Source organism: Centrocercus urophasianus, unplaced genomic scaffold (genome assembly GCF_019232065.1).
Source record: "Centrocercus urophasianus isolate 14NV4802_14NV808 unplaced genomic scaffold, USGS_Curo_1.0 seq_14, whole genome shotgun sequence".
Taxonomy (NCBI): domain Eukaryota; kingdom Metazoa; phylum Chordata; class Aves; order Galliformes; family Phasianidae; genus Centrocercus; species Centrocercus urophasianus.
This window is the reverse complement of record NW_024884586.1, coordinates 9594295-9617916: the sequence shown is the minus strand read 5'-3', so window position 1 is coordinate 9617916 and position 23622 is coordinate 9594295. Positions and strand designations below refer to the sequence as shown.

At 44.5% G+C, this 23622-nt stretch overlaps 1 protein-coding gene across 4 annotated transcripts; it reads right to left on the bottom strand.

Moving 5' to 3' along the window:
- Positions 1-400: 400 nt before the first annotated feature.
- Positions 401-22714, bottom strand: CUNH11orf24 (chromosome unknown C11orf24 homolog). 4 transcript variants are annotated; one of them, XM_042814145.1, is made up of 5 exons: positions 22636-22708; positions 20173-20541; positions 5269-5519; positions 2696-2812; positions 401-2183 (listed from the first exon to the last, which is right to left on the bottom strand). In XM_042814145.1, the coding sequence occupies exons 3-5, from the start codon at positions 5423-5425 to the stop codon at positions 1069-1071; spliced, it is 1389 nt and encodes a 462-aa protein (XP_042670079.1). In that variant the 5' UTR covers positions 5426-5519; positions 20173-20541; positions 22636-22708; the 3' UTR covers positions 401-1068. The 4 variants fall into 4 exon arrangements, with proteins under 4 accessions (XP_042670079.1, XP_042670080.1, XP_042670078.1 ...); XM_042814146.1 differs by lacking the exon at positions 20173-20541 and adding an exon at positions 17265-17418 and having other exon boundaries at positions 22636-22692; XM_042814144.1 differs by lacking the exon at positions 20173-20541 and having other exon boundaries at positions 22636-22714.
- Positions 22715-23622: the final 908 nt, after the last annotated feature.

Genomic DNA, 23622 nt, shown 5'->3' with positions numbered 1-23622 from the left:
AAACACTGAAGAATGTTTGCTGAAAAATCAAATGCTTTCTACTCTCTCTCAACTGCAGGTCTGAGATCAGCTGTGTGTACAGGTGCAGTAAGAGTTCCAGATGATCGGTGACTCTAAGCTGGTCCAGAATGCAAGAATGAGAAAGCTTGATGCTCCATTCACAGCAATTAATAAGCACACTAAATGTGTCTGCATACCTGGGCGAATGGCAGCATAACACCCTGAAAGAACAGAAGCCATACTTGGAAAGACGATCAGCATTTTCCACGACATGGTCACACCTCCAGTGCAGCCTTCTAAGACCTTGTAGTTGGAACATTCAAGCAGAGCTCATCTGCATAAGCCCCAAAAGGCCATTTGTCTGCTGCTAAGCTGGCAAGGACAGGAATGAAAACAGAAATGCAACAAGATATGCCCTTCCAGAGCCCCATTTATTGAATGAATACAAAAATAAGATCATGTAAATGTAGAGGCACAGTAATCTGCTCCATGGTGAAAAGATATCTTGGGTTAGCAGTGAACAGTGTTTACAATGCCTTGTAAACAGACCTCTTAATAAGCAAGAAGCGTACCGAAACATGACATTGGATTAGAAGCTCCCTGTTGTGGCAATACTCCACACTTCTCATCTAGTGATGTCAGAGCATTTTGTAAGAGCTGGGAGCATCCTTCACTTCATTTCCAGAGAGGAGCACACGAAGCCAATGAAACATGATGAACTCGCGCTCTAACAGTGCAAAAAGCACCACGTCATTTTCAGAGGACGTCGTCTTACCTCTTGATAGGTTAGCTTTGCAATGAAAAATAATGGCCAAAACTATTGTGCATTATGGAAAAGTTTTAAGAATGACTATTCTTAAAGCAATCTCTTGCAGTTGAATAAAAAAAATATATATATATATATATTTTTTTTTTCTTACTACAGTACATGGCATTTCTCCTAAATTGCACCAGAAGTAACTTTGGAAGCACTTTCAGTTTGTGTGATAGGCAAATGGGAAAGACAAAGTTGGGTAGGTTTTCAGTCTCCTTTCTGTCTCTCTTACCCATTACTTTATCCCCACCTTTTCACATCTCTGAGTCCACATACATTCCATTGATCAGGTAATCCACTTGCGTATAATCTTTCTTTTTGTAACTTTCATAAGCCTGCATGAGAAAAAGAACTATAACAGTTATTAAAAAAAAAGTACCAAATAAAAGCACTGCAAGAAGCAAACTCTTATCCACTAAGTACTGAGTCAGAGGCTCAGCAGCGATGAGAAGATATTCACTGTTCGTGCCCTGAGTCTCTGCAATGCTCAATGCTGTTGTACCAGGTGAGTTTGCTGGAGCTGTGGTTGTATGCTTAGTAGAGGGAACGTGAAATGTCGACCTTATTCCATGCTCAGTCATAGCTTCTGATGTAGGGCCAATAGTTAAAACTGTGGCACCTTTGGTAGAACCCTGAAAAGAAGATGATTCACTCAAGAATGTCGAGGCTTTACTTGTTTTTGGCAACGTTACAGCTGTTGGCTTCACAGAATGTGGACTCACAGAGGGGGTGAGTGCAGCAGAGGTCTGGGCATCCTGCTGGGTGGAGGTGTTTAATGGTGGGCTTGGTGTCTTCAGCCCAACTTCAACAGAAGTGAGGTTACTGGAGCGGGATGTGCTCGCTGGGTTAAACTGCTGTGTTTCACTCGTACCTGCTTCAGAAATGGCAGCAAGGGGAGAAGTAGAAGTGGAAGAAGGAGGCAGTATTGAACCAAAGCTACTATTTCCTAAGTTTTCAGTGGTGATCGGAAGCTCAGTGATGTTGCTGGAAGTGGAAGCAGTAACATTAACAGGAGAAGGAGAAAAGACAGTGGATGACATGGCTGTAGTCGGGAGACTTCCAGAGGCACTGGAAGCTTTGGTAGTTGTTTCAGAAGTCGCAGTGAGGACAGTCGTATTTGTGCCAGTCGATACGACTGTGGTAGTGCTGGCAGTCACTGCTGTGGTGGCACTGTTGCTTGCAGCTGTTGTTGCTCCCGTATTTGCTGAGTCAGCAGCAAGCAAATGCCTCAAGCGTATCCTGTAAGCCTGAGTGGTTGAAAAAAACAGGTTTTCTCTGTTGCGCTGTTCAACCTGTGCATTTACTGACCTCTTTTTTTCCTGTTGATAGCTTTGGTGGTGAAACAGGAGAGTTTCCCCGAAGACAACTTCTTTAAAGAGAAAGAAACAATGAGTTCCCTAAAAATAAAACTCTGAAGCCCAAATCTGACTTTACTCACACATGCTTGAGGTGACTTTTCAACTTTCTGCCTTGAAACTGCAATGTTACTAAGGCTGTGCTGATTGTATAAGCAGCCTCTGGCACAAAAATCCTGGCAATTCCAGGAAAAAAAAAGAAAAAAACAATGCCAAAATATTTTTCCTTTCTCTTAAAAAAAACCCAAGCAAGTACATCTGTTATGCCTTTATTTTTCAAAGGACAGAGTGTGGAATGCAAATGGCCTGAATGAATCATGCCTTTAAAATAGAGAGGCCAATAAAAGTTACCCATCATGCACACATAAATGCCAGAGCTGTTACCAGACAAGTATAACAATTCTTCCAGCTTACAGAATCATTATGCAGGTATTTTCACAACCCATCTCCCTTGCCAGTGATGGTCTTAATTTAAGGCAAAAGGATCAGATCTTGGATTTAGCAAGAGTTTGAAGTACAGCATTACCTCCCAGCAGATCTCTGATGTCTTGGTCTCCAGCATTCTGGCACACGCTTAGCTGGTCACACCGCAAGAGGACGCAGTGACTCTGGTAGGACACAGACCAGTTGCACTGATGGTTACCTAAAAACAGCAGGAGACAGGTAATTGCTTAATATTCCTGGTAAAACACACATAGAACCCTCAAAATCCTTCAGGCCAGAACAGACTTCACCTAAAGTCAGATTCTTCAAAAGCTTGCCTAGATCCCATTTAAATGCTAGCATCCAACTAGATGTCTTAATGAAGAAAAAAAAAGTGAGTTGCAGCTGAGATGACATCTGTCACTCACAGGAGATGGCTCTCATCTCAGTGCTTGAAGTTGCAAAGAAATTTATTCCTTAGCTGCTGAACCACGCACGATACCACTAGCCAGGAGAGGCTAGTCAACTGCTGGGCTGGAAGCCTGGGAGCTTATATACCCTCCATTAGTCCTTGAGCAGCCTGATCTACGCTGGTTCTGCTTTGACATGGCTTTGGACCAGAGATACATTCAACAGATCCCTTGGTGACTTAGCTATGCTGCAATTCTATGTTAATATCACCTACCAAGCGGTTCATTTCAGGGACTGGGAAATATCGCCTGTTGTAACAAGCAGCCACAGGAGAAGATAACAGAACACTCAGTTTGTGATGAATCATCACCAACTGACCACCCATCAGCAGATTAAAGAGAACTTAAATGTGCAGTAGCAGCAGCAGGTCATTTCTGTGTTCTATTACAAGTGTAAGAAAGGGCAAAGAACAGGCACATGTAGTACATATGGCACTTAAAGCTCTTATCTACCAGGAGAGTTACCTTCACTGAGAATATTAAGGATATCAGAGGCTTGAAGTTTTCATAATAAAACATTTACACTACCACTGTTACCAGAAGAATTTGGAGAAAAATTATGAGCTTGAAGAAATCCCTGTACCTACAGCTGAATGTGCCATTTCCCAATCTCACCTTCTGTTCTTCTCTTGATAAACTATGCTAGAAGAGAATCACAGACCATCTACCATTGGAAGTTGAATCATTTCTTGCTTCTTGGGTGAACAAAAAGCCATCACCATACTTGGCATTAGTATGTATCTAAGTCAGTTTAAATCAGTTCAAAATAGTTCAGAAAAGGATGGAGGGTCAGCACTGTTATAGCACTCTGACTTCTGCTACCATCAGAAATGCATCCAGCTGCCCCAGGACAACAAAGTACTCCTACAGAAGTGGACTGATGGGTGCTCCGCTCAACGAGAACCTGGAGCTGGAGACCGAGGCTCCAGCTGATGTTTCCAATGCAAGACTCTTGCCCCCCAGTCACTCCTCTTTGCTCACTTCCAATTAGGAGGCCTCAGGTAGAAAAAGCAGCAGAAACCAGAGGGACAACAAAAGCTGTACAGAGCCATTTTGAAAGGAAAGCAAGTAGGCAACAAACATCAAGATCTTGCCATACAAAAGTGGTTTATTTCATTTTTAAATCTGCTATCACTGGAAAGAAATCACAGATCCTCAAAGGCAAGCAGAAACCAAATACTGGTTTCTGTATTAAACCAAGTACTGGAGAAGCAGGGGGCGGGAATATTTGCTCTTGCAGACACATTGTATTTTCCCTCACCCAGAATGATGACCAGGTGGCACTGCTCCCTGAGCCAGGCTGTTCAGACACTGAGATTCCCAGCCCTGGACCAACCACCACAGAAACATTCTGGGAAAGTGCTAGAGTGTGGCCTGTGATGCAAAAGGAATAACAGAAGCTTATTTGCTTTCCAACACGGGTTCATCTTGCTCATCAGGAGTCCAGGAATCCCCAGCTGGCAGATCCTTGCCAAGAGCTCAAAACCTCTAGTTGTTAAAAGAAGGCATCCTTATGATGTTCCTATCAATCTCAGACATTAATTTACCATCTAATCTCTACCACAGCATCACTGACTCTTTGTAGGTGCTACAAGCTTTCACTAGATGGGACTAGATAAGTTAGGGTCCTTAACAAGGACACCTCTGAAATACTTGTTTAGAAGTTGAAGACTACTTTAGAAGTATAAAGACATCACAGAGGTAGACACCACAAAGCTCTTCCCTGGTCTTGTTTAATTCTGTGCTTGATAGCAGGATAATTAACATTATTATCATTTCTAAGGGGGAAAAAAAAACCCAAAACCACGAATATCAGTGAAAAAAGACTACTCATTCCAATGCAGCTGTCTACTCTATAGCTCTGTTCACTTGCACACATCTGGCAGCATGGAATTACCCTCCAAGTCAAGTGACCTAACACCATTTGCACGCTACTAGCGCATACTAAGTGCACATGAATGCTGTTTCTTACAAAAGCTAGAAAGGCCATAGGAAATGATTGTTCTGAATTCAATTTAACCAAAGCTGCCAGAAATTATTTAGCACCAAACTACTGCACAAAGAAGACATACTCGTAAATGCCTGTAAACAACTGGAGCTATGAAAAAAAAAAAAAAAAAAAAAAGGTTGTTATCAGGGCAGCAGAAGAAACCTTTAAGGAAGGGAAAAATCAGCTGGAATTCCTGCCCAAGGACAAGAACCTTACCTGAAGCAGCTGGGCCTTTACAAGCCTGCCTGCATTGCTTTTCAGTTGTCAGCCTGTTTATTTGCACTACATGCACACCTCTGGCTTTCAGGACAGAAAATCTGTTTTCGCATATACAGAAGGAGATCAGTAGGAAGAATACAACAGCAGTCCACATCTTCAGGGTTGGCCTTGCAGGCAGCTCTCTTTCCAGGAGCCTGCAGTACAGGGAAATGCTTTCTTATATCAGCTTCAGATCAGCTGCAGTATCCCTACAAAAGAAAAAGAAAACAACTGATTTATATGAAAAGGATAAAAAAAAAAGCACAAAAGGCAAGTTGGTATCATTGTACAACACACAAGCAATGAAGCAGAGGCAGGAACAGAAAAGCCTATTCCCAAGTTCAGTGTCTTTCTTTGGAAACGCAGCACTTTGCTCTCCCTTTCTCGGACTCCAATAGAGAACAACTCAACTCAAAAGCTAAAAGTATAACTAAAGTTATACTTCATTTCTTTATTTTCCTTAACATTCAAAGGTGAAAAATCTTTAAGGATGTGAAATTTATCTTCTACAGTCAACATCTCCACAAAGAGCAGGAAGAGCTTTGCTACCTATTGCTCTGATTTCAGCTGGCAGAGTTTGTCTGTCTGTTGTCAAATACTCAGAATGTACAAAGCCAAACTTAACGCCCATAGCAGCACAGATACGGTGCCTTTGGACTCAGTCTGGAATCCTTCATCTGTCCCCAGACTCAGCAGACATGCTTTCACCAGCCTGAGCATACTGGTAATACAGGGATCTACAGATCTTGCATATACGCAGAACCCAGCCCTGCCTTAGTGCCAAGTCAATCACAATCAAGCATCAGGATTGGTTCATTCCTGCTTTGATTTTCCTGCTGATGGCCAAAATTGTTGATTCAAAACAAGCAAGAGCCAGTAATTCATACTGTAAGACACACCAGCTATTGCTGAAGGAGATTCACACCCATTGCAAGGCTCCTCTTCTCCACACAAAGCAACTAATAGGCAATGCCTCTTCTTTGTTACCAATGCACACAAGAGAGTCCCAACAGATGGGATCTCATCCTTACAGTCACTGAGCAGCTCCCATTAGACTTCGGAGCAGATCATCAGCTTCCATCTGGACTCACTGGTTGTTTCCATTTTTTTCCCCCACCAAGTTTTATATGAACAGCCTGAACCAGACTAAATGCTGACTTCTTCCCTAAGTAGCTTTTAAAGGCAACTCTCTTTCTCACCCCTAAAACAAAAGTTTGTCCTCATCCTACAGTTATGATAAGACATATCACGTGCTTCAAGAAGTGTCATGATGCAACTTTGCCTGACGTCTCAGAGGTGCACACGACTACTGCACTTGAAGACACAAACAGACCATAGCACAGAGGATGAGCTGCATGTGTGAATGGTATAAATAAGCACAGCAGAAAGCATCCAACAATCCAACAGCCCACAATCTCGATTCCACCACACATGCAAGGTTTACCTTGAGCTCTGAACTCTAGTCCCAGCCACATTTGGGTATTTAAGAACTTGCATTAGAGCCCTCCACCCACCAACCAGGAAAGCCCATGATAATATTTATGACTAATTCTAGATTGTGACATTTTGATGCCTTAATGAAATTTCCTGCATTTTCTCTTTACTCCAGTTTCCAAAGTCCTGACCAGGGTAACAGAAGTTTAAACTCAAAACTACCCTCCCTGAAAAAGGGTGAAACATCAACAGCTATTCCAGACTATGCTGGGCTGCCAATAAGTCAAAGGTAGGAACAAATCTTGACCGTAAGTTGCAGTGCATCAAATTCAGCATCCCTAGTCACTCTGTAAGTTCTATGAGGAAGTGCCACGTGCTTCCCAATGCACCCTTCCTGCTTACCTCATATTTATCCTAGTTATAAAAAGAGTTTTTTTCCAAGTAGGTTTCTCACTCCTGCCAGAAGTTCATGCTGGGTTGTCCCACCTGGCAGTTGGAAGCATTTCAAGCCCCGGCAGGGAACGGCAGCTCACCAGCCCCATCTAGTCCTGCCAGCCCAGTTCTGCTAAGGGGAGAGTTGTGCATTGCACAACAACAGCCCTGTGCAACAATCAGGTGATCACTGCTTATCAGCTTGTCACCTTACACAGAACAGTTGCAGGTTTTTTGCCGTTTTTTTTTTTTTTGCTTGTTTGTTTCACAGGTCACCAGCAGAGATTCAGCAAGCAGTACTTGGCTCACAGAAAAAAGATGTTAAAGAGTAAGCTTTATATTTTAAAGAGAGTCCTGCTTATGTTTGCACTACCCTCTCAAGGTAAGAAGGTGTAAGAAGGCTTACAAAAAATTATATTTTATAGCCTAAAAAGGGTCAACAGGAGTGAGCAGGTTCTGCAATAATACATGCATTTACTCCTTTGTCCAGGCCAGAGAATGAAGGGGGCTCAAGGGTGACCTTATTCCTCTCTACAGTGACATAAAAAGAGGTGGAGGTTGGCATCTTCTCCCTGATAACAGTGACAGGACAAGATGGAATGGCCTCAAGTTGCACCAAGAAGTTTCAGGTTGGATATCACGAAACTTCTTCTCAGAAAGAGTGGTGACGCAGTGGCACAGACTGCCCAGAGAGGTGGTACAGTCACCATCCCTGAAGGTTTCCAAGAAACCTTTAGATGTGGTACTAAGAGACACACTGAGGATGGGTTAGTGGTCAGACTTGGTGATCTTTGTGGTCATTTCCAGCCCTAATGATTCTATGATTCTAAACATGGCTGGCGCCCAGCAGTCATTGGACCCGATGACCAAAAGGTTCTGGGAGAGCTCTGATCACAGCACTAATAGGGGATTAAGAATAGATAGTATGAACATACTTACATGGCACAAATGCAGGTGCTCAGGAGGTGGTAAATACGGGTGGTGTGGTGGCAAGACTACACACACATTAATCAAGCCTTCACACAATCCCATACATCCATAGCAAGAGGCAAAATTACTTACAGATCACTCTTCCAACTTAACCACCGCCTGTTATAAGTACAAGCAATAGGCTTTATTTCTTCATTCCCCTCATGCTTCTAACCCATCCCATATGGTTCCATTTGTACTCCAACTCCAAGAAACTCCACTGAGCACTCACCCCACACAGCTACGTCCCAGAAGAGCACTTGCTAAAGCTTCCCCTCCCAGTTCTGTTGCTCCCCAGATTACACCATCCTCTGCTTTAGTCAGAAACAACAAAAATCAACACTAGCACTATCAGAAGCAATTTTGAGAAATCAGGGCACAATTCATTCTTTGAGCACTACCTTTTCCATATGTAAAGCATCCCCCAAGGAAATTAAAAGTCAAAACAAACCACAAAAGACAGCGAAGGAATAAAATCTGGGGGAAAAAAAACTACACTCTGAGAAGCGTAAAATTTACTTTTACCATCTGTGGCTACAAATCAACAGGGAACAAGCACACTGGAAAACCAGAATAACTTTGAGTCAACAACTAAATGACTGATGGCTTTGCAATGTACACAGACATCCAGAGGGCACTGCCTGCTGGGTTTCAGAAGTGTTCCTCCATTCTTGCTGATTTCCCTGAACTCAAGCAAAGGAATTATGATGGGGGAGGAGGGAGGAGAAGATAAATAAAATCAAAGTGTTATTTCAAGCAACATCCATTTGAATGGGTTGATGTTGAATACGAACCCTTGGCTCCGTGCCCTCTCGGTCAGCCTTTTGCTCTTGGTTAAGCAGCTGCAAGGTACGTGCACCGCCTGAACACAGCATGGCAAAAGGAATGAGGTACAATTAGACCAATATGTGGAAGGAGGGAAGGAGTGTGTTAGAGATCACAGCTGCAAAGTGAGCAAACAAAGCAAGTCATTTAGGGCAGTATGCGCTGTTTTGAGCAGTCAGCACATACTGGTCCAAAACTCATACTAACAAGTGCATGTGCGTGGACTAGGCATGAAATAAGGTCAGAGAGCTGCAAATAAATCATCTTCCGTTCCCCTGGAGCACGTCTGCCTGTTTCTGACAGAAGGTGCAAAGAAACTTTGAGGTTTAGCACAGTTTTAGGTAGGAAGGTGCACAGCAGGTGGTGTATAGCACAGAACTGCTCCAAAGGAATCCAAGTAAAAGAACATGGCACACAACTGCAGGGACCACGATCTCTTTCTTCACTGCAAGAAAGGCATTCATGCAGTTCATGCTCCCACAGGCCAGGCCAGAGCAGAATGGAACTCAGCAAGGCTCCTCATGCTGCAGGGAAATAATGTGAGGACACGCTACAGGATCCTGGTGTCCTCAGAACAACAACAACACAGAGAAAACAAGGGTGGAATGCACTCTATAAACAACGAGGCTATTTCTCGCATTAAGCTGAAAAGACAGAAGGCCTGGCTTCAACTTGCTATTGCTGCTAAATATTGTGTGTGTTGTCAGCTATCAGAACAAGTGTACATTTTACCTTCTAGAAAACAATTAAACCAGGCTTTGCTAAGGAAAGACATGCACATATTGTCCTGCAAATCAAGGCCAGAACATAGGAGGCAAAGAATCTGTTCTGCAATCTTGAGAAGCATTTGGCTTTCCAAGCTTGTCCCTGAAGTGGCATACACGGGCAGGTCTGGGAACAGAAGGGGCAGCACCCAAGTAAATGAGGCTGACTTCTGAATCACAGTTGCATCAGTGGGTGAGAGGGAGAGATGAGGATAATGGCAGGGAACTACTTATCCCATCAAGAAAGCTTTACTTTGGTCCTGATTTGTATCTACAACAGTGTCTGCCACATATATCAGGTTGAGGATGTGCAAGAACACCACTTTGTTACTTTGCCAGAGGAAAAAACAAACAAACAAAAAAACAGCTGGCCCTTTAGATTGTTTTCAGATGATTTTAACTACATTATGTAAAGAACTTGCCCCAGAGCAAGTAAATACAGTTTGAAAGGCAAGTTCGACACCTCCATTAATATGTCCTCCCCAAGATCTCCCACTGAGCACTACCCATGGCTAGCTGAGCACAGCCAGAGCAACTTGCATCACTCTCTGAGCAGCACCCTTGGAGTCATTAAGTTCCCTTAGTTCCTGAGGAGGGTTAATGACAAATTACACAGCTGTTTCTACAAAATGTCCCCTGCTATAAACAACAAAGGACAAACTGATCAGACGTGGTGAAGCAGGAGTGCTGTGGATCACAGGGCAGAAAATGTACTGCTGATGACTGGGTAGGAGGTCATAAAATCATAGAAGAGTTTGGGTTGGAAGGGACCTTAAAACCAGTTCCAATCCCCTGCTGTGGGTAGGGCTGCCCCCCACCAGATCAGGCTGCCAAAGGCCCCATCCAGCCCAGCTTTGAATGCCTCCAGGGATGGGCACCCACAACCTCTCTGGACAACCAGATCTCAGGTCTGAGCTCAATTCCTTCATTTCCAAGACATTTACGCTGTGTGAAGCAGCCTACTTCCTTAACAAAGCCAGGCTATTGCAGTCAAATGTTTATTTGCTGTTCTAATGCAAACTCTCCCCATCACTCCCAGTATTAACAAAATATTCCACTGGGAGAATGACTAAAGTAAAATCTGCAGAGCTCTTGTACTCCCCAAGAGAATCTTCATGAAAGACACACCTAGAAGTCAGCCATGGATATGCCAGCCAGGCTAGTCTGCTGCCTGGCAAGCTGTATCTGATAACCACTGGGAGATGATGTGACCCAGAGCGGCTCACAAACTTTCTAGTAGCTCACCATAAGGACAGAGATGTATAAAACCCACTCATTTTCTACAAGAATTGCCTAGAATGTTTAACAGCATTGAATCATTACATCCACAGAAGTAACTTCCACAGAAATGTTCTTGGGTGAACATCTCCCTGCTCCTTGCCAGGAGTGAGGCCTTTCCACAAAGAGAAGTACCATCTGCTGCTACACCAGGACACAAGTTGCATGTGTGCTGAAATAAGATGCTGGTATGAGTCAGGAAGAATGTCATTTATATTCCTTCTCCTATCACACAGCTTCTTCAGAGCGTAGCACCACACAGCTGGCCATGTATTGCAGAGGAGCTGGCACTCATCTGCATCAGCAGGCACTCCTCACTGCAGCAGGCAGAACAGAACAGAACAGAGCGTTTGATGGATACCAGCGTGGTGCCCTCTGTGGTGCTGCCTCTGCTGGGCTTTCTCCCCACCTATGTCCACAAGGAAGGCAAAACCAATCCTACAAAGCCAGAGCCCACAAAGACTCCACCACATTTGATTCTTAAGGACAGCCTCCAGTGAGGCTTCTTGAGCTGCTACAAGCTCTGAAGCCTGCTGTGGAAACGGTGATCTACAAAAGAAGTTTGCAGCTGCTGCAGCAAGCATGTGTCCAGCTGCCCCCTATGACTACCTGCAAGAAAATCCATTCTGCTGCTTGTAAATGGCCAAACAGTTAATGCAACCAGACCTTACAAAATACTCTGGTGTAATTGGAACAAACACTTCAAAGGCTCTTCAAAGGGTGGTGGGAGCTCCAAGTTTGGCAGAGAAGCTCTGTGATCACATGCAGACTTGGCTGACACACACACATTCTCCATGTAAAAAGCACTTTAGGCTCCATGCTGACCAACGTATGACACATGAAACGGGGCCAAGGCTACGCTCTGCAAAGCTCTCTGGTAACAGCAACAGGGAGCAGAAGCAGGAGCTTGGAACTAGATGACACCCAGAGGTCCCCTCCAGCTCCCCGCAGTCCAGCAAAAAGAATGGGAATCTATTTCCATGTAACAGATGGACTAATTGCAGGACCTGAATGGCAGACTTCATTCCCACGATGACGTGTTATACCCTTCAGGCTCCAGATTATCAGCAACTCACTTGATCTTCCTTTCCCAACAGAGAACCCAGAGAAGAAAGAGGTTTTAGTGGTTAGAGCCCATGTCTGGCAGCTGACAAAACTAGAGCTCAGGTTCTTTCTCTACCTCCAGCTTCCTGTGAGAGTGATGCAGTGCTACTGACTCAGTCTGTGGCAGATAGAGCAGCAGTGGTTTTTGCGGTTGGCTTTGTTTCAGTTGGTTTTGTTTTGAATGTCCATCAGCTTTATCCACGTCCCATGTCACAGAGCATCTCAGCTCCCACCTGCCCTCACCATTTCCATCACTGAGCATAAGGCAGTTTGCACAGTTCTTACTTAACTAATGAGGACAGTGCAATGCACTGAGGCTTCACGCCTATCACACATCAAGCCTTGCCTCCAACAAAAACAAATGTCAAAGTCTAAAACACAAGAAGCCCTCCCAACAACACCCACTGTCCTTCCTCACCCATGTTCACCCCCATGTTCTGTACTTAACATGGTGAGAACTACTACTCAACCGGGCTTCTCCTGTGAAAAATGACTGGACAGCTGTTTCATTTGTGAAAATGCAGCTTGTTTCAGAATATGTGAAACAATTCCATTTTCATATGAAGAGAGATGAACTGCCAAAGGGTAACTGTATAAAGCTGGGAACAGACAATAAATCTGTCAACACAAATTCTTCCAAGCAATGAAAATGTGCAGTACAGCAGAAATGCAACCTTGCCTGTTCTGACCCATACCCAAAGAAGATACCAAATGTTCAGGTTCACTGTTGTCTCACAGGAACAGGAGCATTTGACGACACATGCTTCTAATTAAACAGCTTTCAGCAGTTACCCCCAGAGAAACCACCCCAGTAGGCTCCCACTTAAACAGAAAAGCTTTGTCCAAAAACAAGGTTCTGCAGGTTAAGCCTGTGCATGACTTTGAGCAGGGCTATGCAAAGACATGACGGTACCCTACACTACAAAAGCATAAGGCAACACCATGGAGAGCTGAGGAACAGAGAAGAAAGTTCTCCTTTCCCATTCAGTCATTGCATTAGGATCTTTTTGCTCAGCCCTAAAAAATAGGACTAAGGAGAGCGATGCTGGATCTCTCTTTTCTCTAAGGATGGAGGATCTTTGTGCAAATCCCTGAAATGCAGAAAATTGAATCAAAAGCGATCTGCCTCCACTGTAGGTCATCATCAAAATCAACCAAAAAAACTCCTATAATCTAGGAGTCTTTTTTATTCTTCCCTGTTTAATCTTGTTAAAAAACAAAAGTTGCTTTATAGAGAACAACTGCCAGGTGAGATGCAGCAAGAAGACATTCCAGCTTATCACAGGCCAATAAACTCCCAAGATATTTTCACCATACGTACGTTTGCACAAATCAAAAGATTATGTCCAAAATCTCCAAGCCAGTGTGACGTTTACAGCAATCACAAATGAAGGTTGCTGGCCACACACCTCCATGCTTTGTGATTTTGATAACTTGAAGGACATGGAAATCACCATGCGTGGTGGGGGGGGAAGATTAGCAAAGTCTATTTTTCTAAACAAAAGGAGAATCAAACACAGTAGCAGCTCTTCTAGCCCCTGCTGGCATTTCTATGGTAGGTCCCTCACAGATTTCTGTAAGCCATATACCAAGCTAAACTTAAACCATTAGAACATACAAGAAAACATCCTTCCCTCTCCTTACTCTCAGTGATTTCTGTGGCTGCCAAGGCAGCACAGCTAACCAGCAGAGGTTAACAACTACTGCAAATATCACTTTGACTTTGTACCAAAAGCACAGAGGTGAAAAGTTGCATTATTCCTGTAACTTGTCTTTCACGTTCCGTACAGGGTCAAATACAGAATTTTTTTACAGCACCCTCAGATGCTTCTGTGCTTACCACAGTCTCAATTTTTACCCAGCAGTACAGCAACAGAAAATAAAGGTTTCATTTCTGAAACTTTATCTGCGTTATCTTCCCATCTATATTATTTGATCAAATAAGACACCACCTTCATTTCCAAGTTTTGCCAACATCCCTTTCAGGGTGCATGGGAACTGCTGAATCACAGCCTGAACCTCTGATTGATCACCTGAGGCGAGCACCGAGTCAGCCTCGGGAGCACAGGTGAAGGCAATTCACCTGTGCTGCTGGAAGGGGTGAGCCTGGCTGCACCTCTCCTAGACCCATTTAAGAGCTGGCTACCAGTAATGAAGGATCTCTTCTAGAGATCCCTCTTCTGGAGTTTTGCAGTGACTCCAGGACATGGGTAAGCTTTCTATCTATTCTCTTTTTGTTATTATAATTTGCTTAGCTAAACTCTCTGATTTATTTCATAATTATAACATCTTTATATTCATTGATTATACACAGGGGTACTCATCCTTTCATGTGTATGTTTTTCCAAAACTGAAATCTCTGAGTTGTAAGTCCTCTCTCAACTTATAACACCTGGACTGGAAGCTACAGTAGGCACTTAGTCCCACTCTTCCAGATGTTGTGAACTGTGAAAAGCAGCTGACAGACTGAACCCCTTAAAAAGTCTTAGCCATTGATTTTTATGCCAAAGGTATTCTGTAACAAGGGGAACACTGGACTAGAAATACCAAAAGAGTAACAAGAACAGCCCTGACTCAGGTCAGCATGCACTAATTATCTGAGTCAAGAGACTGTCAGACATAGGCTGCCCAAACATGGACAACAAAAACAGAAATAAGGACAAACCTGTGAAAGTCACACTACATTTAGAATCATCTGAGTTGGAAGGGACCTTTAAAGGTCATCTAGCCAGTCTCCCCTGCAATAAACAGAGATACATACTGCTAGATCAAGTAGAATCTCCTGTCACCCTTGTCAGGATGCTGAACAGTGTTCAGTAGAATTCAGCTCCAGCCTAATCAAATATGAATCTGTCTAATTCCGTATGTAATGGCCCAAGGCCATTATAAGCCAAGAATCAACAAGTGGAACAGGCTGCAACTGAATTAAATCAAACACATTGCAAGTGGCATGCCAAGAATTAAATAATTTGCATTTGAATTAACGTGTACCTCCTGCCTTCTAAATGCCATCTTTGCTCCAAAATCAGTTTGCTGTAGGAGTATCTGCAAACCTAGAATGAGAAGAGGCTATAAATATTGATGAGTGAGGATACAGGCAGTTAACATTGAGGAACAATGCTTCTCCTTCTCAAAGCAAGTGTAAGAGCCTCAGAACTACACATCAGACAAATTCAACTCACGGGCTGGGAAGTCTCACCAAATGGTTCTCATGACCTCTGCTCACAAATCTACCCCTTGCCCTCTTGGCAGCTCTTGCTCCCATTACGGATTGTTCAGCCATGCACAACACAGCAGTGAGTTGCATCAGAGAGCTGCACTAGCTGAGGAACAGATACACAAGGTGAGCTGGCACCAATTCATGTTTCCTTGATTCAGTAAGATGCAGCTAATGGTAAAACTTCTGTAATTCCGAAGTTTGTATTTTTACAAACAAAACCCAGCCCTGAGGCCAGCACGTAGACCTAGGTCAATCTACTCACTGCAGACAGGTAGACTGAATGCTGAAGCACTTCTTTAAAAGATGCACTTTGACCTTTCACAGAAATCTGCCTTTAGATTTACACAGCAGGACCCAACCTACCAAGGATGAAGTCCTACTAAACCTCTCATGGTACCAGAAGAAGGTGCATTTTATTTGAATGTAGAATAGACAGGACGTGCTTCACTTTACTGTTTACACTTAGTTCTAACATCTTTGCTCCTTCAGCACCTTCATCTTGTTATTAGAGTGGCAATATATGTAAGGAAATACATAAACACAGTAAACAACTTTGTGCATGAATTGTATTTACAAATTCTCTTTTACATCCAGTCATGAAGATGAATCACTGCTATAGGAAATCCAGCATCAGCCCTGTGTTCATTGGATATGTTCAGTGGTAGCAACTGTAAACGTGAATGCTTGAGTGTACTGTGGGATATACCTAATGGATCACAACTGTGGAGCAGGTACTTTAAAGCTGGAAGGAACCTTTAATAACAGTACATTTCTGCAAATCAATGGATTTATTCCAAGACATGTAATAAACTAAAAGCTCATTTAACAAAATGGTTTTCAGTTCCCAGTCAACCCCCAGGGGACCATTTGCCCACTCTGCTTTGCATTACATCTGCTTCCAGTTTCAGAGGGGTCAAAGACCAAGTGTAGAACATACAAAGCAGAAGGAACAACGTGCTAATAGCACCAAGACCTACAGCAGCAAGGCAGAGAAAGAACAGCCCCCATCCCATTAGCACTTTCTATTTCCATTTTATTCCAAAACTCTCATTCAGATATCCCTTATGAAGATGGGTAATCAATACAGGAAATAAACTTCTGTTACAGTTGAATGTTCACTGAATAGACTCCATTGCATCCTGCTCAGGAGCAGCTGTAATCATGCATGCTTTGGGTGCAACATGGTATATATTTAACAAGTATTGTACACAAGGGTCTTCTACTACCACTGACAGTACTTACCATTTTTAAGGGCAGTTTTTCAAAGCAGCAGCCACAGAAACACAAATCCAACTTCTGGATATAACGAGATTTCTGAGTTCAATAAACTCCCTTCACAACAGACAGAAGAACGAGTGGGAATCTACAAATACACCCGATCCAGTCAAAAGCTGCTCTCTAAAATAGAAATTAACTCAGTACCGTGCAACCCTACTTCCATCTGGCAGCGAAGCCATCTGTGTTACAGATCCATGCAGGCTCTGTGCTTCTTTAAAATTCAAGCAGCAAGTGACCCTAAAGAAAGTTATCGGGTGTTTCCGTGCCAGCTACCTGCCTTCAGCACCAGTTCTTCAAACATACAAAGTTAAACAAATAACTTCATGCATGAGAGAGTAAGTCTAGCAGAACCAATGGAACTTGTGACCTACACAAAATGAAGTCACACAGATGCTGGCAGGCTGATGATATTGCACTTCCATATCAATATTCCTTTAACCAAAACTCAACAAAAAAGTCAACATTTTCTCCTTCATCAGAGATGAAGCTGCTTGCATTTCAACAGAGTGGGCACCACCAGTCCACATAGATCCTTGCCAGCTGACAAAGTTGCCCAAGGGTATGGATCAACATGGCATCATCCTAACAACTCAGCATAAACCATTCTAGACAAGTTCACATACTGGGTTCGCTGCCCAAAATAAGCTCACCTGAGACACATATACACCAGATGTTGACAAAAGCATGATTTCAACCACAGCACATGCCTGCTCCAACAGTCTGGAATCTCAGAGATGGTCACCACAGCCAGAATTCAGAGGTCTTGCCATGTCTATGCAGCAAATACAAATTGTAGGCGACTCTCTGCAGGGATGAAAATCAACACCCAAAATAATCACATCTGGCTTCAAGGCTTCAGGAAGAGTTAGCACAGCTTCTGTAACAGGAAATTGTCTTTGATATCCGAGAAATCTCCGAAGCTATTCATTACATGGGAACTAAAAAAATTTAAGATGTTCCAAAGGAGAAAGGACAGGAAGGCACACTGCTCCGTTATTAAGCTTCTTCAGGTCAAAGAGTGACAAAAACTCAGATAAAGATTCAGAGAAGTTACTGGACAATCCTAGAGACAACATCATTTTTTCCAGATCAGCTGAGACTCTGTTCAGAAACAAAAGGACATGATAACCTAAGAGAAAACTGAGGAAAGAAAAGTCCTGAATCAGCACCATTGAGAAAAGCATAAAAATGTTTACAGCAACACTTTCTGTTTATTAAGTTAGCAATTAGGCCAAAAATCAGAAGACAGTCAGTAGATAACTAGGGAAAAAATAGGGATGCTCTTTGCTCTAATGTGGGGAATTTTAACTTATCATTGAACATTTCTCAACCATTAGAAAGCCTCATCCTCTACTTGCTAAGTAAGTCCACCTCCTGTTTGTCATTGGGTGAAAAATTAGAGAGATCTTCCATGGCATTTTCCAACAGGCTCTCCATTTTGAGTAGATATAGGAACCTAAGTCCAGATACCGCCCCCCCCCCAGAGAGGGAATGTGTAACTAAGCCAGCAAAAAGAGAAGCAGATAACATAAAAGGTTTCCACACACACAGCACATACATGTACAGAAAGGTCATCTTTGTAACACAGGTCAGCCTACAGCCAACACTGCATCAGTTCAGAAGAGCAGAGCCAGGATGGATTGGTCACCCCTTATCTCATGGGGTGGAGCAGGAGGCACGGGAAGACTGAACAGTCTGCCTATAGCTGTAAGGGGAACTGGCCAGAGTTCCCCTTCTAATGGACTTGTTTCACTGTAGAAACCATACTGAGGGTAGAAATCACACAATCATTTGTAACCAGGACTTGCTGTCAAGAGTTCTCAGGCCTTTAAAAGAAGCAAAAGCCAGTAAAAGCCAGCATACAAATGACTACAGCTGAAAGCATGGGAAAAAAAAAAAAAAAAAAAGTGTAAAATATGATTGTATGCAACCACTCCCCTGAGACTGTCAAAGCATTTTCCCAAAGAGATGGTAGAGCACAGAGGTTTATCCTGAGCACAGAGGTTTATCCTGCTATTTAATACAAAAGAAAGATAGAGAAGATGACTGGGCTAAGGAACATGTTTAATCCTATTAAATTTAATGAGATTTCAGCCTGGTCTTCACATACAAGTTGTATTCGGAGTTTAAGTAAATGGATTTAAAGCCAGATTTATTTAAAGCAGTGCAAAATCCTCCCCATGCCCAAGAAATATAAATCTAACACAAATATACACACAGAATTCAATGAGAACATTCATCTGTTTCACCGAATTTTCTTCTCTAACTTTTATTATTATTATTTCAAGCAAATTTTAAAACCTTCCATCTTCTCTGTCTGAAGTGTACACTGAAGATCTTCTGCCCAAGCACTTCTCCATGCTGAGCATCATCTCCCTGGCACTTCAGGAAGGCAATCCCAATGCCTTCCTTCTGCAGTTCATCCTCTCCACTGGTACAAGGATGCATCTCCCACATACCAAGCCAGGCAAATGTTCCCTGTCATGCTTTGTACCACACAGCAGTCTGTCTAAAGGACTCAGCAAGGCCTGTCACGCTGTTGAGTCACTCCAATGCACATCCACCTAACAGGCATAGGAAGAGGGTTGTCCTTAGAAGAAGCAGTGATGGTTGTGAAGAGGGTTCAGAGAAGAAGAAATATGGCATTTGTACACTGATAACCTCCCCTGTCAAGGTGACCCAACAGTCCCACCCGGTGACATTCAGCAGCAGCTGTAGCAGTGCAACAGCACCTCCACTTCTCAGCACCAAAAGTCAAAATCAGATCACAGAGGCAAAGCCCACAGCAGCAGAGAAAAGCAAAGCCATCAAAGGTAGTAAAAAGGCTGCCAGGACTTCTGGCACCTGCACTGCCTGAATTCAAAATGGACCCAAGGAGGCCTCATTGCAGGCCTACCCAAGGTAATGCCAAACCAGAGCCATCAGCTTCCACAGTCACCCCAAGACACACAGCCCTGCAGCATGGACTCCACTGGAAGGAGACAGCACTTGGCCAAGGACACTTTGTTGCAGGCACTACCCTATGCCACCTGCCAGGCAGCCTTCTTGGAGTACCAGCAGCCAAGAGCTGGAGGAGCTGTGAGTGACATTTGCACAGCACACAGCTAGCTTCTGCCAGTTTCATTTCCAGCATCGCTGTCATGCCCATAGTGCCAGCAGCATCCTTACAACTACAGCTGTCAAACTCACAAGCTTCACTAATTCCTCCAAATCTTGTTCACAAAATGAAAATGGTAAATTCAGTCCAAAGCAACATGACAGATAGGAGGAAAAAAAAGCATGAAGTGCTTGTAAATTCCGTGCAGTTCAGAATAGACTCAAGGAATATCGCACAGTTAACCTTGGAAGACTTCTTGGCTTTCCAGCCAACAAACTCAACAGCCCTTTGGGAGCTATCCTCAACATCCTGAACATGCAGGGTATCAGTAGCAGGGTGGCTATCATGAATCAGAATGAACTGAGACCTCTCCAAGCTAAGAACGCACAGTTTGGCTTCCAGCACAGCACAAACCTAAAATACCATCCAGCAATCACTGTGCAGAGTGGGGGTTCTCTCACCTGCCAAAGAAATAAACTTTGTGCCAGGTACATGTGTTAATGGGATGAACATCCTCTTCAAAAAGTCACCTGGCATTGATGGAAGCCTTTCAAAGGGCGGGCAGTCAGCTGGCATGGGCTGCCATGGTTCTGCACAGCAGCTGTAGCAACTTGCTGCAGTTGAGGATCTGCACAGAAGCGCTGAAGGAGGAAGCAGTGGGTTCTTCAGCTTTCCCATTGCATAATTGCTCTTAATGTTAAGAGTTTGTACCAAACCTCAAGTAACAGCTCAAGGGGAAGGATGAACTAAAACAGCACATTGGCTGAACACGGCCATGACAGCAGATTTCCAACCCAGTAACAAGTCAGAGCAGAAGGGCTGCAGCACACCTGTAAAGGGAACACCAAATACTTTAACACCAAGCACAGCACTGCTCCAAGCTCACAATGTGCACATCAACCAGGATGAAGCAGCCTCTGCCACACACCTGCTTCTCTAGTGTATGAACACACAGCTTCAGGTTCATTCCTCCTACTTCCATGCTCATTTCTTACTTTAAACACACTGGCGTGAACTCTTGTTGGGCTTGCTTTATAGTGCTTTCCATTTATGAAACTGGTTCAAGTGTGAATGACAGTACACAGGACATGTGTTTGCTTAATGCTACACACCAGAGCTCAGGAGGATGTCAGCAGGACTGTGTACTAAAAAAAAAAAAAAAAAAAAAAAAGTTTCCTATGGGCCATCCAGGGACCAAGGGAGGCAAAAACCTACCCCCAAACCAATCCATTCTTCAGAGTTTCATCAGGCAAAGTTTTGGACATTCCCTGCACACACCACCTAAACCAAATATCTCCATTCTCTAACATCCCTGCAACATTCTCCTTTAAAAACTTTGTCACCCACTGCTGAAGAAGACAGCTATTACATTTAAAAGGGCACTTGCCTTATAATCCAGGCTGCCCAGCAAGAGATTTTAAAACACATTATCAGGCCTTCTGCATGGACAGTTTTCATCACTGAAGCTTGAAATTTCAGTTGCAAATTTACTTTTATCACCTTTGAAAAGTCTGCGCCAGGAGACTTCATTTGGAAGGCTGAGGCTGCGGGTTGCACAGAGGTTCCAATTAGAATTTCATTAGCAGATAACCAGATGCAAAGTCTGCTTTCTGGCAGATGATTTCACAAATCCAGCAGGGAATTTACAACTAGAACAAAAAATGCCTGCACCTACAAGTTAAGGGACACGTAGTCCAAACTTTTTCCCCATGAAAATACAAAAGGGATGTGTGCCTGTAAATGTGTATGATGCATTTCAACAATAACCAAGCAGGATATGCACACAGCAAGTGCACTGATCTACTTTAGACATGAAAGCTAATAAAAATGGAAAGATCCCTTGTAAACCTCCTATTACTATGTAATGGACTGCACTAACATACCTATAGCTGATGATTATGGTGAATGAATGGAATTAACAGGGAAGTGCACACTCTCTTGAGAGCGACACCACATCAACACAGACCTCATAGACTCACTGTCAACCAGCCACAAGCCTCTGAGATTTAAAGGGCGCATGGTGCTCGCTATCAGGGAGTTCACCCAGCTCAACAAGGCTGCAGGTTAGCTCAGGCAGGGAGGGTCGATGCTTCCATGGTGTGCCTTCGATAAGCAGCCAAGTAACTCAGCTAGTTGGGAAAGAGTGCTGCTGCATGACCAAGGGGGTGAGTCAGCCAATGCACAGGCATCACCTACCCTGTGCAAAAGGACACTGAGACAGGATTTGTCTTCCTACAAGACAAAGTTTGGGAGACTGAGGAGAGGTGCTGAGGGATGCCCTGACCCCAGCCCCCAGGATGCTGCACTGGGAACTCAGAGCCTCCTTCCTGCACCACGGCAATGCCCAGGGGACAGCTAAGCCTGCTGAGAACCTTCCTCTAAGGTATGAAAAGATAAGAGGCTCCATTAGGACGCCAAAGTGGAACGTGCTTACAAAGGTGATCTCAGTTCCACACATCCTGCATTATTTATTCAGACAGGAGGTGCCTGGGCACATCTCTTCAACCTCTTGCAAGCATCACTGCCACTTCAAGTCGGGGATGGTCTACGGGACAACCAGAGGAACCGCTGGGTAGGCTTAGGAGTCACACGGGACAAAGAGAGGTGACCAAGAAAGCACCGCCGCTCCCGAGCTCCCCCAGAACACAGTTAGGTCTGAGCGCGATGTCCCGGCGCCCCGACCCGCGGCAGCTGCCCTCTACCCGAGCACTGAGGCCGGTGTCGGTCGTTCCCAGCCCTCCACACACGCGGGGCCGCATCTCCCCCGACCACCCCAGTAGCTCCCCGCTCCCCACGCACGTCGCGTCACCTCCAGCCCCGCAGGACGAGCACCCGACACCGGCCCTCCCCAGCGGTCCCACCGCAGCCTGCGGTTCGCTCCCTCAGGCCTAGGAGCCCGGCATCGGACCGGAAGAGACACTCACCCCGGCGAAGACGGCCGCATAGCCGGCGCTAGCACTGCCCCGGGGGAAGGACCACGACCCCGAGCCGCTGCGCCCCGCCACATGCCTCGGCCGCGCCCCGCCCCACTACCGCATCTGCCCCCGCCCCTCATCTCTTCCCATTGGCCCGTCGGCATTCGGCCCCGCCTTCTCCGCCACGACCACGCCTCCTTCCTCTAGCCACGCCCCATCCTGTAACGGTGGGGAGGAGCCTCCGCTGCGCAGGCAGAGCGGCTCACGCCGGAAACCACGAGCGGAGAGAGCCACGCGTCTGCGGAAGTGACGTATGCGGAGCGTAGCGGGCAGCAGCGGGCTGCCTGCGCTCGGGCTGCGTGCTGGGGTCTGTATAGGCGGTGTCGTGTGAGCAGCGCTGCATAGTTGCAGCCGGCACCGTGACATGGCACGAGCACAGCTTCCTCTAAGCTGTAGGTGCTCGATTTAGAGCTGTCTCCCTTCTGCGTTCAGCGACTTCGGGTTGTTTCCAGATTGTCTTCAAAAAGCGGTGCAGGGGTCAGCTATGTGTACAGAGGCACAGTCGGTATTGCATTGTGCTTTGTTCTGTGCTTGTGCCGTTGATGAGGTGAAGAAGGAGCCCCTGATGCCTCAAATCAATGAAGATTTCAGCTGCTAATTGCCATAAATGACAGTGATGCTGAAACCATTCACGCATTCTGATGTAATTTTAGAACGCAAATTTTCTTTTATAAGTGAGCAGTGAGGAGGAGGAGTTGATACCATGATCCATCAGATAATTAAAAACAGATGAAATGCAGAGCTCCACATTTAGGACTCAATTTAAAACATGTCTGCCTACATCTATTGTATAGACGGATCATTCCATCTTCCGTGTAAGATACTGACATATACTGAAATATTCCTTCCCCTCTTTCCCAGGGAAGGGGGAAGGAAGGAAGAAACTCAGTTATTCAGGAGAATTAAAAGAGACAGCTGAAACTGGGGGGAAGGACT